Here is a 12590-nt window from a genome sequence, read left to right as displayed (position 1 = left end):
GCGAGAAGATGAAAAAGGACTGAGCTCAGGATGACACCGGAACTTATAGACGACGGGGGTCATCCGAGGTCACACGTGACTTTGTTGATATAAATATTGGACCTGCGCATGCGCGAGACGGAAGATATCCAGTGTGAAGCACTGCCTCTGGCAGTCAGTAAGGATGAAATAGAACTCTGTCAAGCTACATATTAGACAAAGTGAACATCTTTTCTTCTACATAGCTGTCCTCAGTCTCATCTGCTTAACTTGGTCATGGAGGCATCAACATGTAATAGAGATGTTAAATTAACAGTGAAAACTCATCATAGCTTAATTTAACATCAGTATTCATAATTACACTTCATGTTTACTTCTCCTAATCTTTACCTCCTATAACAAGGTCCATAGGGGCATCTCAATAAATAAACATGTTATATTATATAAGTGTTATTTACTGATTGTTTTCATGTTGGAATAAATGTTAACTGCAAAGTAGTAATGCGTGTTTGATACTTAAATTTGTTTGCATTAAATCATACTAAATCAGACATAAATCAGACATTTGCTGAAATTGATAGGATGGCCCTACCTAGAAAGATTTCCACCAGCCGCCACAGTGGCTTACCATTTATTCAATGAAAGCAAGCCTCAAGCAAGTTCATTTCATCTTTTCTCAACATAGCTGTGGGCCTAGAAAAGTTCACAGTTCCTTGCAGATATGTAAGCAAAGAACAAAAGTATTTTCTGAAAGTATAATTGATTTTTTTACTTGCGTTTATGGCCGGACATATACTTTTGAGTTATATCTTTTGTTGGTTTCTTACGTACTTGACAGCAAAACATATCATAGAGTAAATATTACATTCACAAAGGCTTGTAATAAAGATATTCTGACGTGTAATTAAAACCCCTTAGGGCTTACAAATTCCAAAAGCTCCCAGATAAAATAAAACATCAAAAGTTGTTTTTTTCCTGTTCAGAAATGGAAAATAAAGTTTTGAGCATGACTGTATTCTGACAGTTGACTAAACCTCTGCTGAGGCTACAAGTGAATCTTTGTAACGACAATGAAACATATACTTCAGCTTGAAAGGATATTCAAATCTTTATTGTGCATATTACAACCCTTTCATACCGTAAAGGCATACTGTGTTGTTATATACTTAAAATGTATCCACAACAATAAAAATGTCTTAAAAAACAAATATCAAGTATGTCTCAGGGAAAGGTGAGTGTTACTTGTACAGTTCCCTTTCCATAAATAACAAATATCATTACGCACAAAACTCTAATGTAGTGGAATTTAAATTTTAGTCAAACTAGTAGAAGTACACTTTAATTGCATTCAGTTTCTATGGCACCTCATGTAATCAAATGTACGTTTAGCCTATGTTTAAGTTGAATTAATAAAGCAAATGGAGGGACACAGTTTGGCACCAATGGGTAACTGACGGCAACAAAAGAACCCTTCAGGTTCACAAATAGAACAGGACTCAGCCTCTCTGAACATGTCGGCACATTCACGAACATCAAAATACATTTAAATGTGATTTTCAGAATGACGTGGTTTCGGGTAAGTTTACATTTGAGGGGTTATACACTCTCTTTGTAATATTCAAGCCGATAATCTAAATATCACGGACATGTTCTTTCATTAGGATCAGTATGGAATCCTCTTTTTAAATTGCTTTCATACTTTTAGATTAGTGTACCGACTATTCATAATGAACCTGAACACCTCACGTAAACAAACCAAACAAGGCAGGTACTCCAAAAGTAATCTGCTGTTTGAGAGTGATGGAGAATCCTCAACTAAAATCACTTAGTGCTGCTTTGGCTTGGTACAGAAGAGGATTAGCGCCACATGTGAAAAATGTAATTGAGTTCTGACTTTAAAGAGTTTTTTTCAGAGATCAAACAGTTTACGAAGTCACCCACTGATTCACTTCAATGAAATTAGAATGACCCCCCTCTCCGCCAAACAGACGAGTTGCAGTTTACATCCATGTCAGTTTACAAAATGTTGTCACTTCATTATTTTATCCTGTTAGACATTTGTGTGAAATTCTTATAATTAGCACATGCATTCTTGAGTTATGGCCAAAAAACGTGTTTTAAGAGGTCACTGACATTTGACCTCAAATTATAATCAGTTCCTCCTTGAGTCCAAGTGGACGTTAGTGCCAAATTTGAAGAAATCCCCCTCAAGGCGTTCCAGCGATATCACAAGAATGGGACGGACGAGGAGTCACATTTATCTTGACCTTTGACCTCCAAAATCAAATGAGTTCATACAGCTTTCTTGAGATAGTGTACTTGGGTCATTTTCTCTGAGCTGTAAAATATGAGCTGTTGCACACTTGAACCGTGCCAGATCAATGTCAGCTGGTGGACCGTCCATAATAAATACATTTTTGTGAGAAAAAACAAACATATTCTCAGCTTTTTTGTTGAGTTGCCTCTTAGCGAAATGCTCTGAGCGAATTTAAGTGATGCTGCTATATTTCTAGGGCTTTTATTGTGAAAGGTAAGAATGGAAGGAGTAAAGCAGTGTGCGCTGCAGATGTCAATGAATACGAGGACAATAAGCGTATTTAATAAATAGTTTGTGGATGTTTGTGTCACAACTCATGGGTTTGTCTCAGTCGTACTGCTCTCTTTCCTCACAACACTTTCCCTTCAACGGTTTATAGTGCCTGGTTAGTGACCACTACTTTTCATACAAAATGGTACAGAATGACAAACTCACTATTACAGCCTCAGAATTCCCACTTTAAACTCAAATGAACTTTTCTCATGCGGCCCTAATCATCTTCCGTAGCTATTTGACATAAATGCCGCGTTCAGGTCATATGGACTGGATGGTAGAAGTGTGAAAGATTTCCATGTTTACAACTTTGGAGCATTCACGTCATTAGACAACTGTCCAACTAGCCCCAAACTTCGGCTTCTGTATCACTGAGCACCAATTTAGATAAATTGTTGTGGTTATTGTTGTGACTTGGATGTTGACTGGAAGCGAAAGCATTAATTACAGTAATTTCGACATGACATGAACGCAGCATTACTGTGTGGACAGACCAGTGTGCATATATACCCAGAAAATTGTCTGAGTGATGAAGCTGCAGTTCAACCAATGGGAAAAATAAAATGCTTTCACTTCCTTTACAGTGCATCCTTGTGGCGTTTTTGAGAAACGTTATTACTTTAAGGGGATGTTAAGGTTGATTCGTGTGATTGATTGACAGACCGTCTCAGCCTGTCGCATTTGGTTCCTCCCATTTGACTAAATGTCCTGGTTCCAGTGACTGACAAAGACAGCAGCAAGCAGTAAACAAATAAAAGCTTCAAAACAACAGTTCAGAAACATATGAGTGCTGTCACAGATATCATGTCCATGATTTTCTACAGTCTGACAGCAGTAGATCTCAGGAATGGTAACTGTGCTCCCTGCAGCAGCCTCTCTGGGATTTACGATGGGAAGAGAACATTTGTTTTGACATGAAAATCCTGGCTTTTGCAGCTTTAATCAGCAGACGTAAGAGTTAGAAACTCTCTTGTACACGTGTCGCCAGACTGCTTACAGTTTGAGTCTGGACGGGAAACTGAATTCCAGTGCTGGTGTCTGCTTGGTTTGCCACCACTGGGTTATAGAACTGATCTGCATTTCTCTTTAGTGCGAGTGCTGAAGAAGTTGACCCGTATTTTTCTCTCTCAGAAGCTGCTTTCATGACCGGTCAGGATGTACAGGTTGCTGAGTGCTGAGGGCTCGTCTGTCGGTGTGCTCTGGAGGATGATGTCCCTGTACAATGTCAAGAATGAAAAAAGGGGAGGGGGGAGGGGGGGGGGCACGATCAAACAACCAAAGAAACGCAGAGCTGGCCCAAAGCTTCAGTTTATGCTAGCACACAGTATCTAAATCTGGGATTTGAGGGCACTATAAATACATAAGTAAATAATAAATCTCACAATGATACCTTTAAAAGAGGAAAGAACACATTCCTTCTCTTAATAATGAACTAGAATTACCAGCAAGCGGCCTTAAACTTCAGCCAGTCAAGTTGCAGTTTACATGCCTGTCTGTCGAAAATGTCATGACTTTATCCTGTTAGACATTTGTGCTTGGAGGCATTACGCCCAACATGTCAAACTAAAGATCTGATTGGTTGAACACTGACAATCAACAATATCGTCCCCGTTCACTTAAACTGCACATGGATGCACTTGTGAGTCTGCAGGCCTCGGGCTCTGTTCTTACCTAGAGACACAGAGGTGAGATCTGATTGGTTCCTCCCATTTGATTGTCTACTTAAAACAAGCTGCACTGGAAGCAGAGCAACTGAGGAAGACAGTAGCTGTGCAATGAGAAAATAAGATAATGGGGAAAATATTTTTATAAATTATAGTACATGTAGTGTATTTCAGAAAAAATATTAAATTATAAAATAGCTATAACTGTGTGATTCTGTTTAGGCCAGCAGAGAAGGCCTTGCTGGCCCTGACGGCCCGCCACTGCTACCAACGTTACAACTACTACTATTATCACAAATACTATTACTAAGAACCCTTTCCACACTACTACTTCTATTCATTCTGCTACCATCACAGGGTAGCCTCTTTTACCTACCGGTTGTTTTCAAGGACATTCCAGTTTGTTAAATACTCAATCTACCACATGAACATTAATATGTCCATGAAAATAACTAAGTCTTTTTAGGTGGTACCTTTTTGGGGTAGGGCCTAGAAGTTCCTAGAAGGGCCAAGAACTTCATTGTCAGCTGAAGGAAATTAGAAGAATTTTGAAGAAATTTTCCAGGACAATTGACATTTTCTCTTATTTCCCATGTGCTTTCCATAACTGGAAAATCGGTCAACTGTTTTTTAGGTTTTCCAGGACACTAATCGTACGATGCGTTGCTTGGTATGAGAATAAAACCAAACAGTGATTGGATGCGCCAAAATATTCTCCAGTTAATTGAACAGGGATAAAACTGAAATTACTGTTTTTGAAGCTCACAAAGAGCAACTACAAAAAGCATTTCCTGCTGAAAATGCGTTGGAATGCTGGAAACTGAAATTAATCGCAAAAACATTGCTGAAAATAGATATCCAATTCAAAAACAAATTGCAAAAACCTTAATAATTTTAAAAGTTTAAAGATTACAAATATGAAAAGTCATATCACACCTCTCCTGAAAGAGCTGAACATTTTGATATTTGAACAGTTTCTGTGGCTTAAAAAAAGTCATCAGTGGTGATATTTGTAGTAGTATAAGTTGTAGTATAAGTATTATTAGTAGAAGTATTAGTAGCATTAGAATAAGTACTAGTAGTAATATTTGTAGTAGTAGTAGAAGTTGTAGTAGAAGTATTATTAGTAGTAGAAGTATTAGTAATTAGAAGAAGTAGTAGAAGACGTAGTATCAGTAGTCATAGTAATAGCTGTAGTATTGGTCGTAGTAGTTAATATCACAGTAGTAGTAGTCGTAGTAGTAATAGTAATGGCACTAGAAGATGTAGCAGTAGTAGTAGTACTAGTAGCAGTCGTACTAATAGCTGTAGTAGTATTACTACTTTTAGTAGCATGAATAGCAGTAGTAGTAGTGGTAGTAATAGCAGTAGTGGTAGTAATAATGTTGATGTAGCAGTAATAGCAGTAGCAGTAGTAGTAGCAACAGCAAAAGTTATAGTAGAAGTAGTAGGAGCAGTAGTAGTAATACTATATTAGCAGCAGCAGTAGTAGTTGTCACAGTATTAGTAAGAGCATTCATTTTTTTAACAAAAAAGCCTAATTTTGAGCTTAATGTTTAAATACAGTTAATCCATGGGGCTTTTATTTTGAAATGGGGTGTGTGTGTGTGTGTGTGTGTGTGTGTGTGGGGGGGGGGGGGTCCTCTAAAAGTCTCTAAGACCTGAATGACTGTATGAGAGAGAAACACAGACGGGGAGAGAGAGGAAATAATTAGTGAGTGAGTGAGTGAGTGAGTGAGTGAGAGAGAGAGAGAGAGAGAGGCTCTGATATCTCTGGCAAACTTTCTCATTTGGAGATTGTCCGATGTTTTATCTTTTACAGCTTACATGACTGTTGTCCTGCTCTGCCATGTCTTTCCTCGTCTCTCCCTCTTGTGTCGCGGTGTGTGTAAATGTCACTCAAATCAGGAAACTTATCAGAATACTCATGTCTGATTGGCCGAGATGCAACACGTAACAGCTGCAACAAATCATGTGTGTGCGGCTTTTATTTTAAAATGGGGTGGGTGTGTGTGTGTGGGGGGGGGTCCTCTAAAATACCTGAAATGACTGTGTGTGTGTGTGTGAGAGTGAGAGCGTGTGAGAGAGAGAGCGTGCGTGCGTGCGTGTGCGTGCGAGAGAGAGCGAGAGAGCGTGCGTGCGTGCGAGAGAGAGCGAGCGAGCGTGCAAGAGAGAGAGAGAGAGAGAGAGAGAGCGAGAGCAAGAGCAAGAGCGAGAGCGAGAGAGCGTGCGTGCGAGAGAGCATAAAAACTCAAAAAAATCATAAAAGTTAAATTGCTGCAGTTCAAAAAGTTTAAAAGATATCAGAAATTATGAATTATGCGGCAATAGTTCAGGGTTTTCTCAACATTTGAAAGTTGAAATGGTGTCTGTAGCTGAAAGTATGAGGAAGTTGAAGGATTTGAAAGTTGAAGAAGTTTAAGAGGATTTGAAAATCTTCTCCATAGAAACCCATTCAACAAAAAGTTGCTAAAAGCTTAATAATTCAAAAAGTTTAAAGGTTAGAAATATGAAGAGATATATCACCCCTCTGCTGAAAGAGCTGAACATTTTGATAGTTGAACGGTTTCTGTAGCTTAAAATATGAAGGAGAAGAAGAGTTTCAAAAAAAGGGGGACGGAAGAAATAGTGGAACAAAGATTCGAAGAACAATAGTTTGAATGCTAAACAGCATTCCAACAATTAGAGTTCGCAATTAGAGTTTGCTTATTTTCTCCCGTTGAAAACTTCATTAGGACATTGTTATGGATTATTTTGCCCAATGATGCTAAAACTGACCTGCCTACCCCAGCTTTAAATTTTAGCTTATTTTGATCTACAACCAGTACTACTAGTATTGTTTCATCAGTGAAGAACCAAAGTGTTTTGTTAGAAAATGTACCTGTTGGTTCCCAAGACTCGGAATGCTCGACTTGCATCTGTAATTTCTTGTGTCACCTGCAGATAAAGAGGACATTTTTATAGAAGTGGTGAACATATGACAAATACACGACATCAGCTCAGACCCAGCATGATGCAAATCTTGAAGCTAATCACCTCATTCGATTGAAAACTCATCCCTTTGAGGCCGTGTTTCCAGAAAGCTAGCACGCTATCCTGCAAGCAGACTGATAGAACACGTCACATCACTCAACTGTCAGCGAGGAACATCACTCACTGTGTTTATTACATGATTGTTTCTACCTAGAGTTTCGATCTGGAAGTTGAAGACCATCTCAGCGGCCAGCTCTTTGGATGGAAGCCCTCGCAGGTTCACTATCTTCACAGTTTCTGTCCATCGAGATGCGATATATTAGCATCGGCATGAAAGATGCCTGGAGTATTTGGAACATGTGTTGCGATTACTTACGTTCTAATGCGATGAGAACAGTGTCTCTGTCCATTTGGGTCACCTGCACTGCCCCGAGTGCTCCGCTATCTGCAGACCAACAAGAGAGTTGAGTCGAAGCTTAAAGCTGGGCTCTAGAAACGGCCAGAGGAAGAAACTGTCCATCCTACCTGGTGCTGAGATACGTGTGCTGTTCAGCTCTATAATATCAAACTTGAGCTGTTGGCTGATTGGCAGCTTCCCGTTGTTAAAGTCTCTCACCCCGACGCACAGCTGAGGGAACTCGTCCGACACCAACACCAGCAGCTCAAATATGGGCAGAGAGTCCGGCAGCCTCATCGCGATGTGCTGCAGAGCAAACACATGGCAACACAAAGAGGAGTCAGTTTACATGGTCCTAAGAATGGGATCGATTTAGGGTTTTGATAACACCAGGTAAGTGTGGCACGACAGGACACGTTGTCAATGCTTTACCAGGAATTTTGTCTGAAGCAATTCACACGAACTACTAAATGGACCACAATTTACTAAATCATTATGCTGTATTGAAGGAGACTTGAAACTAGAGATTGAGACCATAAACTCATGTTTACTGAGGTAATAAATCAAGAGAGAAGCAGAGTAATTTTCTCATAGACTTCTATATAATCAGACTTATTTTTGCAATCAAAGGAGTTGCCCCTTGCTGGTCAGTAGAGAGAATTCAAGTTAAGACACTTCCGCATTGGCTTCACTTGACAGAACCGGAGGTTGCTGCCTGGACAGGACGAGCCGAGGCAAGCTGGTTAGCATGCTCATTTCAGTAGATACCTCTGCAACACAATACATAAACGTCTTTGACATAACGTCAACACTGTAACCTCTTCACAGATTGCCCCTTTAAAACACAGAATTATTGCCGAGCTGATATTTACAATAAGACCAGTGCAGGTTGAAGCCCTGTAACAGAAATACATAAAGCAATATATTTCACTTAAGGTGCCTGTACAAACCTTTAGGTGCATGAACTTCTGCAGAGGCTCATACCACAGAAGAAGAACGAGGCCAGATGGAACCGCCCCACAGAGAAATGTGCTGTCTGTGTACGGGTTTCGTGCTGAAAGAGAGAGGAGAAAGGTTGGGAGTCTGTGTGTTTATCCAGCGATGACAACAACAGAGCGAAGTCTACTTCACCTACCTACACTACTTCTCCTGCAGCCTTTAGTGTCAGGGATCTTCACAGATGTGGTAAACTTTCTGTGGCTTGAGAGAGAATATGCAGTTGAGTAAAAACATTTTACTTTGATGCCACCTAGTGGAAGTATCAAGAATGACACTGTTACAACTACAACTGTACCACAAATGCCCTGTCCCACCTGGAGCTGATCCTCTCGGTGAAGCGGCTGGTGCTGCGCGACAGACTGCCGTGTTTCTTCTGCAGGTGTCCTCTCTGTTCAAACAGAGCGGCCAGACTGTGGGAGTAAAGCTGGGAGGACTTCCCTGCGGGACGGATACTTTCTGTGAGCAGCAGATGACAGACAGCACGCCGTTCTCTCTCAGACAAAACCATGTGTCATTTTTAAAGATTTGTTACCTGATACGGACATCAGCACGTTGTTCATAACATACATCCATGTGCATCGCTGAGGGAGCAGCTGTGGGAGGAAAGACAAGACACCACAGAACAACCCTTTGAATACCTTCAATCACAATATAGGTCATTTCATATCTCCATAACTACATATACAGCGAGAATGTTTCTAAATAGTGTGTAAGAAACAGCACATGGTTGATTATACTCTTGTGTGAGTTACATTCATGACAAATGAAAAGTATTGTGTATTTTCTCATTTAATTTAATTTACTTAAGTGCAGAGTTAGTATGTGCTAGACAACTTAATTGTGTATCACGACATCTGGATTCAGGATTTCATCACAATATGATTTATCCAACGATAAATGATCTAACTTGAGGCATCAACTCGGTAACAAACCACCATTTTCTGACAGAGAACCGAAGCCTCAGACTTGGAGGTGTTGCCATTCTCACCTCATACTCAGCTGCAAACCAACCCAGTGTGCACTGGAAACCAACAGAACCATATCAACAAAAATGTAAACAACCAACCCAGCACTGAACAAGTAGCCCAACACACTCTAATTTCACTAAAAGGAAAGTGAAGCACCATGTCCGGTAGGCCGAACCAGACCCAAACCTGAACATCATTTCTAAATATTGGTGTGAAACCGGGTCAAGACAGGTACCATCCGGTTTGGGTCTGGTATCTACACTCTGGACTAGATGGCTTATAGAAAGGACACAATATTCCACAGTACCTCCAATAGGACTCCCTGAGGGACACAATGACAAGTCCACAAAGCACGTACAGTGTAAGAGAATTCTGATAACTCGACCCAGCAGAAAGAATGGTAAATACACGGATCCGCCCTTTTTGTTACCTTCTCCAGTGTGTCTTCATGAAGTTCATTAAGGTTCAGTGTGTAGATGCCCTCCTCTGCCCCAAGAAGCAGGTACTGATCTAAGAAGGGAAAGTGTTTGTTAAAGGGAAAATATTGTTTCCTGCATCATAACACAAAGAGCCCACAGTATAAATGTGGAGCATTGATATTGTTTCTTGCACAGTTGATGACGTATCTAGCAAAGCTGACTTGATTATTACGAGAGACTATGGCTGTTAAGAAACATTATTGTCCTACCTCTCGTCTTGGGTAAAACCCATGTGACGGCACAGTGGATTTTAAGAGGACAACCGTTGAAGACCTTTGAGAAACAGGCTCCCATCTACAGAACCAGCACAGCAACTGAATCACCATTGGTCTCACATGGTTAAAGTGACCCTTCAATTTTGAAATGACATCCAGTCGAACAAAAGCGGCATGTATGATTATTACAATAATAACATTATGTAATGTGTTCAAAGTTGCACTAGGCGACACATTGGCGACTCCAAACACCAGCAGCATCAACTGAGCGCTGAGGCTTCCAAAGATACCAAATACACGTGGAAATGCGTAAGCGAAAGACACCCGAAAATATTTGATGGAATAGTGCAGAGATAAAAACATCAGCTGGATTTACATAAAAAAAACAGTTCCTAGTGCAGTTTGAATCATGCCATGCAGGGAAGCTTATCTCGTTAGTCGTCAGGGCGTTGCCATTGGTCAGCTTTTATCGTAGGTCACATGCTGTTAGATTTCACACTTACATGGACTTGAGGGGTAGGAGGAAGTCCATGACAATCAGCCCTCTAGAAATGTCAAAGGTTACACATAACAAAACATAGGGGATGATAAAAACTATACATCAGATGCATTCCAAATCAACATCTTGTGTGGTTGCATGATTCGTCACCATTAGACAGACATTAGAAAGTTATTATATTAGCAAATCACACAAGCTTATTGATGTTTCCCACTGGTATGAGAGACAGATGTTCGGCTTCAACTCACAGCGTCCTCTGTCTTTTTCCTCAGCGTGCTCCATTCGGGTGAAAGTGGCGTCTCTCTTTTTGGCGAGCAAACGTTGGCAACCTTCCTCTTCTCTGCCGCTGCTGCAGCGTCCCCCCCCGGCAGGCATGGATCGCTGCAGCGCTGTCTGATGTCCTGTGTGGCCGAGCACCTGGCCAACACTTTTCAAACACAGGAGAGAGGAGGGGAAGTGGTTTTTGTTCGTCCAAGTTTTAGAGCTGGGTATCTGTAAGCAATATTTTTAAGGTATCAACCAGGACTTTTGTTCTTTTGGCAGCACTTATGGCGAGAAGCTGTAATTGCAGGTGTGTTTTTAGATCACACTTCCCTTCTGTGCAACACTTGTGATATTTACCCGAATGGTCGCCACAGACAGTGGGCCATTGGCTTCATTACCATTATGTTACCTCATTTATTTAAATAAAAGTCTTCTACGTTAAGACCTCACACTTGCCTGTGGGTCTTGGGTGCTCCAGGTCACACACATCCTTAGATAGATAGCCTCCAGCTAAACACTAAGCAGTTTTTCTTAGTAACTGAAAAACCAACATGCAGGAGATCCAGCATGAGCTCTGATGGAGTGTCTAGTGACGTGTTGTACCTGTCGTGGAGGTGGGGTCAGCCGCGACTGCAGCGTCGGGTCCCAGTGTGCAGCTGGGTCTCAGCGTCAGGTCACTGTCCTCTGTGTTGGGAGTTAAGGCGCTGAAGGCTGGCAGCGATGCTGTGGACGGACTGAATAAACCACTCTTCTTACCTCCCTGAAAAACACCAGCAAAGACATGAATGACTCTGAAGGGCTAATGGGGTCAAAATGTTGTCTAACCATGTGAGCCAATTGCATACTGCAAACTAATCCTAAAAAGTGTATACCATGTTGTAATGTTGACAGGTGTGGCTGTAGTAGCAGATCCAACTCAACTTTTTACATTGATCCTAGCTCACTCCTCGGAAAAGTTTCTTAATGAAACTTACTGCGTCAACAATATGCACTCTTTGTTCATTGAAAAGGCGTAGCTGTAGTGATGCCATCGTCAATATATCAGTTGGTCTGTCACTCAACACTCCAGAGAGAAGCTCTTTGAAATGAATTATTCATTTATTATTGGAAACTCATGTTCAGCTGACCTGTATACTAATTAATGATTTAGTACGTTTCCCCAGCAAATAGATTAAGTCCTTGTAAATAATTCATTGAAATTGAAATTTCACTCATTAAACATGTTAACATGCATACACAGCAGGCTAACATGATACATGGCACATGCTTAACATTAAGATATTGACATCCAAAGCTGGTAACTTTACTGTTAACATGCTACTCTAGTGTGCTAAATTACATACAGCAAAACATAATTGTAATCACAAAGAATATTATTATATTCTGCTGCTTTAACTGTTTTCTGTAGATTTCTTTTCGAAGTGAAAACTTCCAGTTTTCCTGTGTTAGATGTCTTTGGAATGTGCTGCAATCAGACAGCTCTGAGCTACTTTAGCTTTGCTTGTTTACCACGGTGTTTCCACAGAGGAATAAGTCTAGTTTGAAGCACCCTTAAATCCTAAT

General features: G+C 40.6%; 1 protein-coding gene across 5 annotated transcripts in view; it reads right to left on the bottom strand.

The window, feature by feature from the left end:
- Nucleotides 1–1074: 1074 nt before the first annotated feature.
- The window catches only part of map4k2 (mitogen-activated protein kinase kinase kinase kinase 2), a 53034-nt gene continuing 41518 nt past the window's right edge, over nt 1075–12590 (bottom strand). For 2 of the 5 annotated variants that reach the window (XM_079295482.1, XM_079295483.1), the window contains exons 18-32: nt 11631–11787; nt 11012–11190; nt 10768–10809; nt 10259–10343; nt 10001–10080; nt 9135–9195; nt 8917–9040; nt 8739–8803; nt 8554–8657; nt 7732–7909; nt 7583–7651; nt 7417–7503; nt 7270–7340; nt 7115–7170; nt 1075–3784 (exon numbers count right to left, since the gene is read on the bottom strand). In XM_079295482.1, coding sequence (XP_079151608.1) covers nt 3697–3784; nt 7115–7170; nt 7270–7340; nt 7417–7503; nt 7583–7651; nt 7732–7909; nt 8554–8657; nt 8739–8803; nt 8917–9040; nt 9135–9195; nt 10001–10080; nt 10259–10343; nt 10768–10809; nt 11012–11190; nt 11631–11787 — 1446 coding nt within the window. In that variant the 3' untranslated portion in view covers nt 1075–3696. The remainder of the gene's footprint in view (nt 3785–7114; nt 7171–7269; nt 7341–7416; nt 7504–7582; nt 7652–7731; nt 7910–8553; nt 8658–8738; nt 8804–8916; nt 9041–9134; nt 9196–10000; nt 10081–10258; nt 10344–10767; nt 10810–11011; nt 11191–11630; nt 11788–12590) is intronic. The other 3 variants (XM_079295484.1, XM_079295485.1, XM_079295486.1) reach the window with 2 other exon arrangements.

This window comes from Melanostigma gelatinosum (genome assembly GCF_949748355.1).
Source record: "Melanostigma gelatinosum genome assembly, chromosome: 23".
Lineage (NCBI taxonomy): Eukaryota > Metazoa > Chordata > Actinopteri > Perciformes > Zoarcidae > Melanostigma > Melanostigma gelatinosum.
This window is presented reverse-complemented; position numbering and strand designations above follow the sequence as displayed.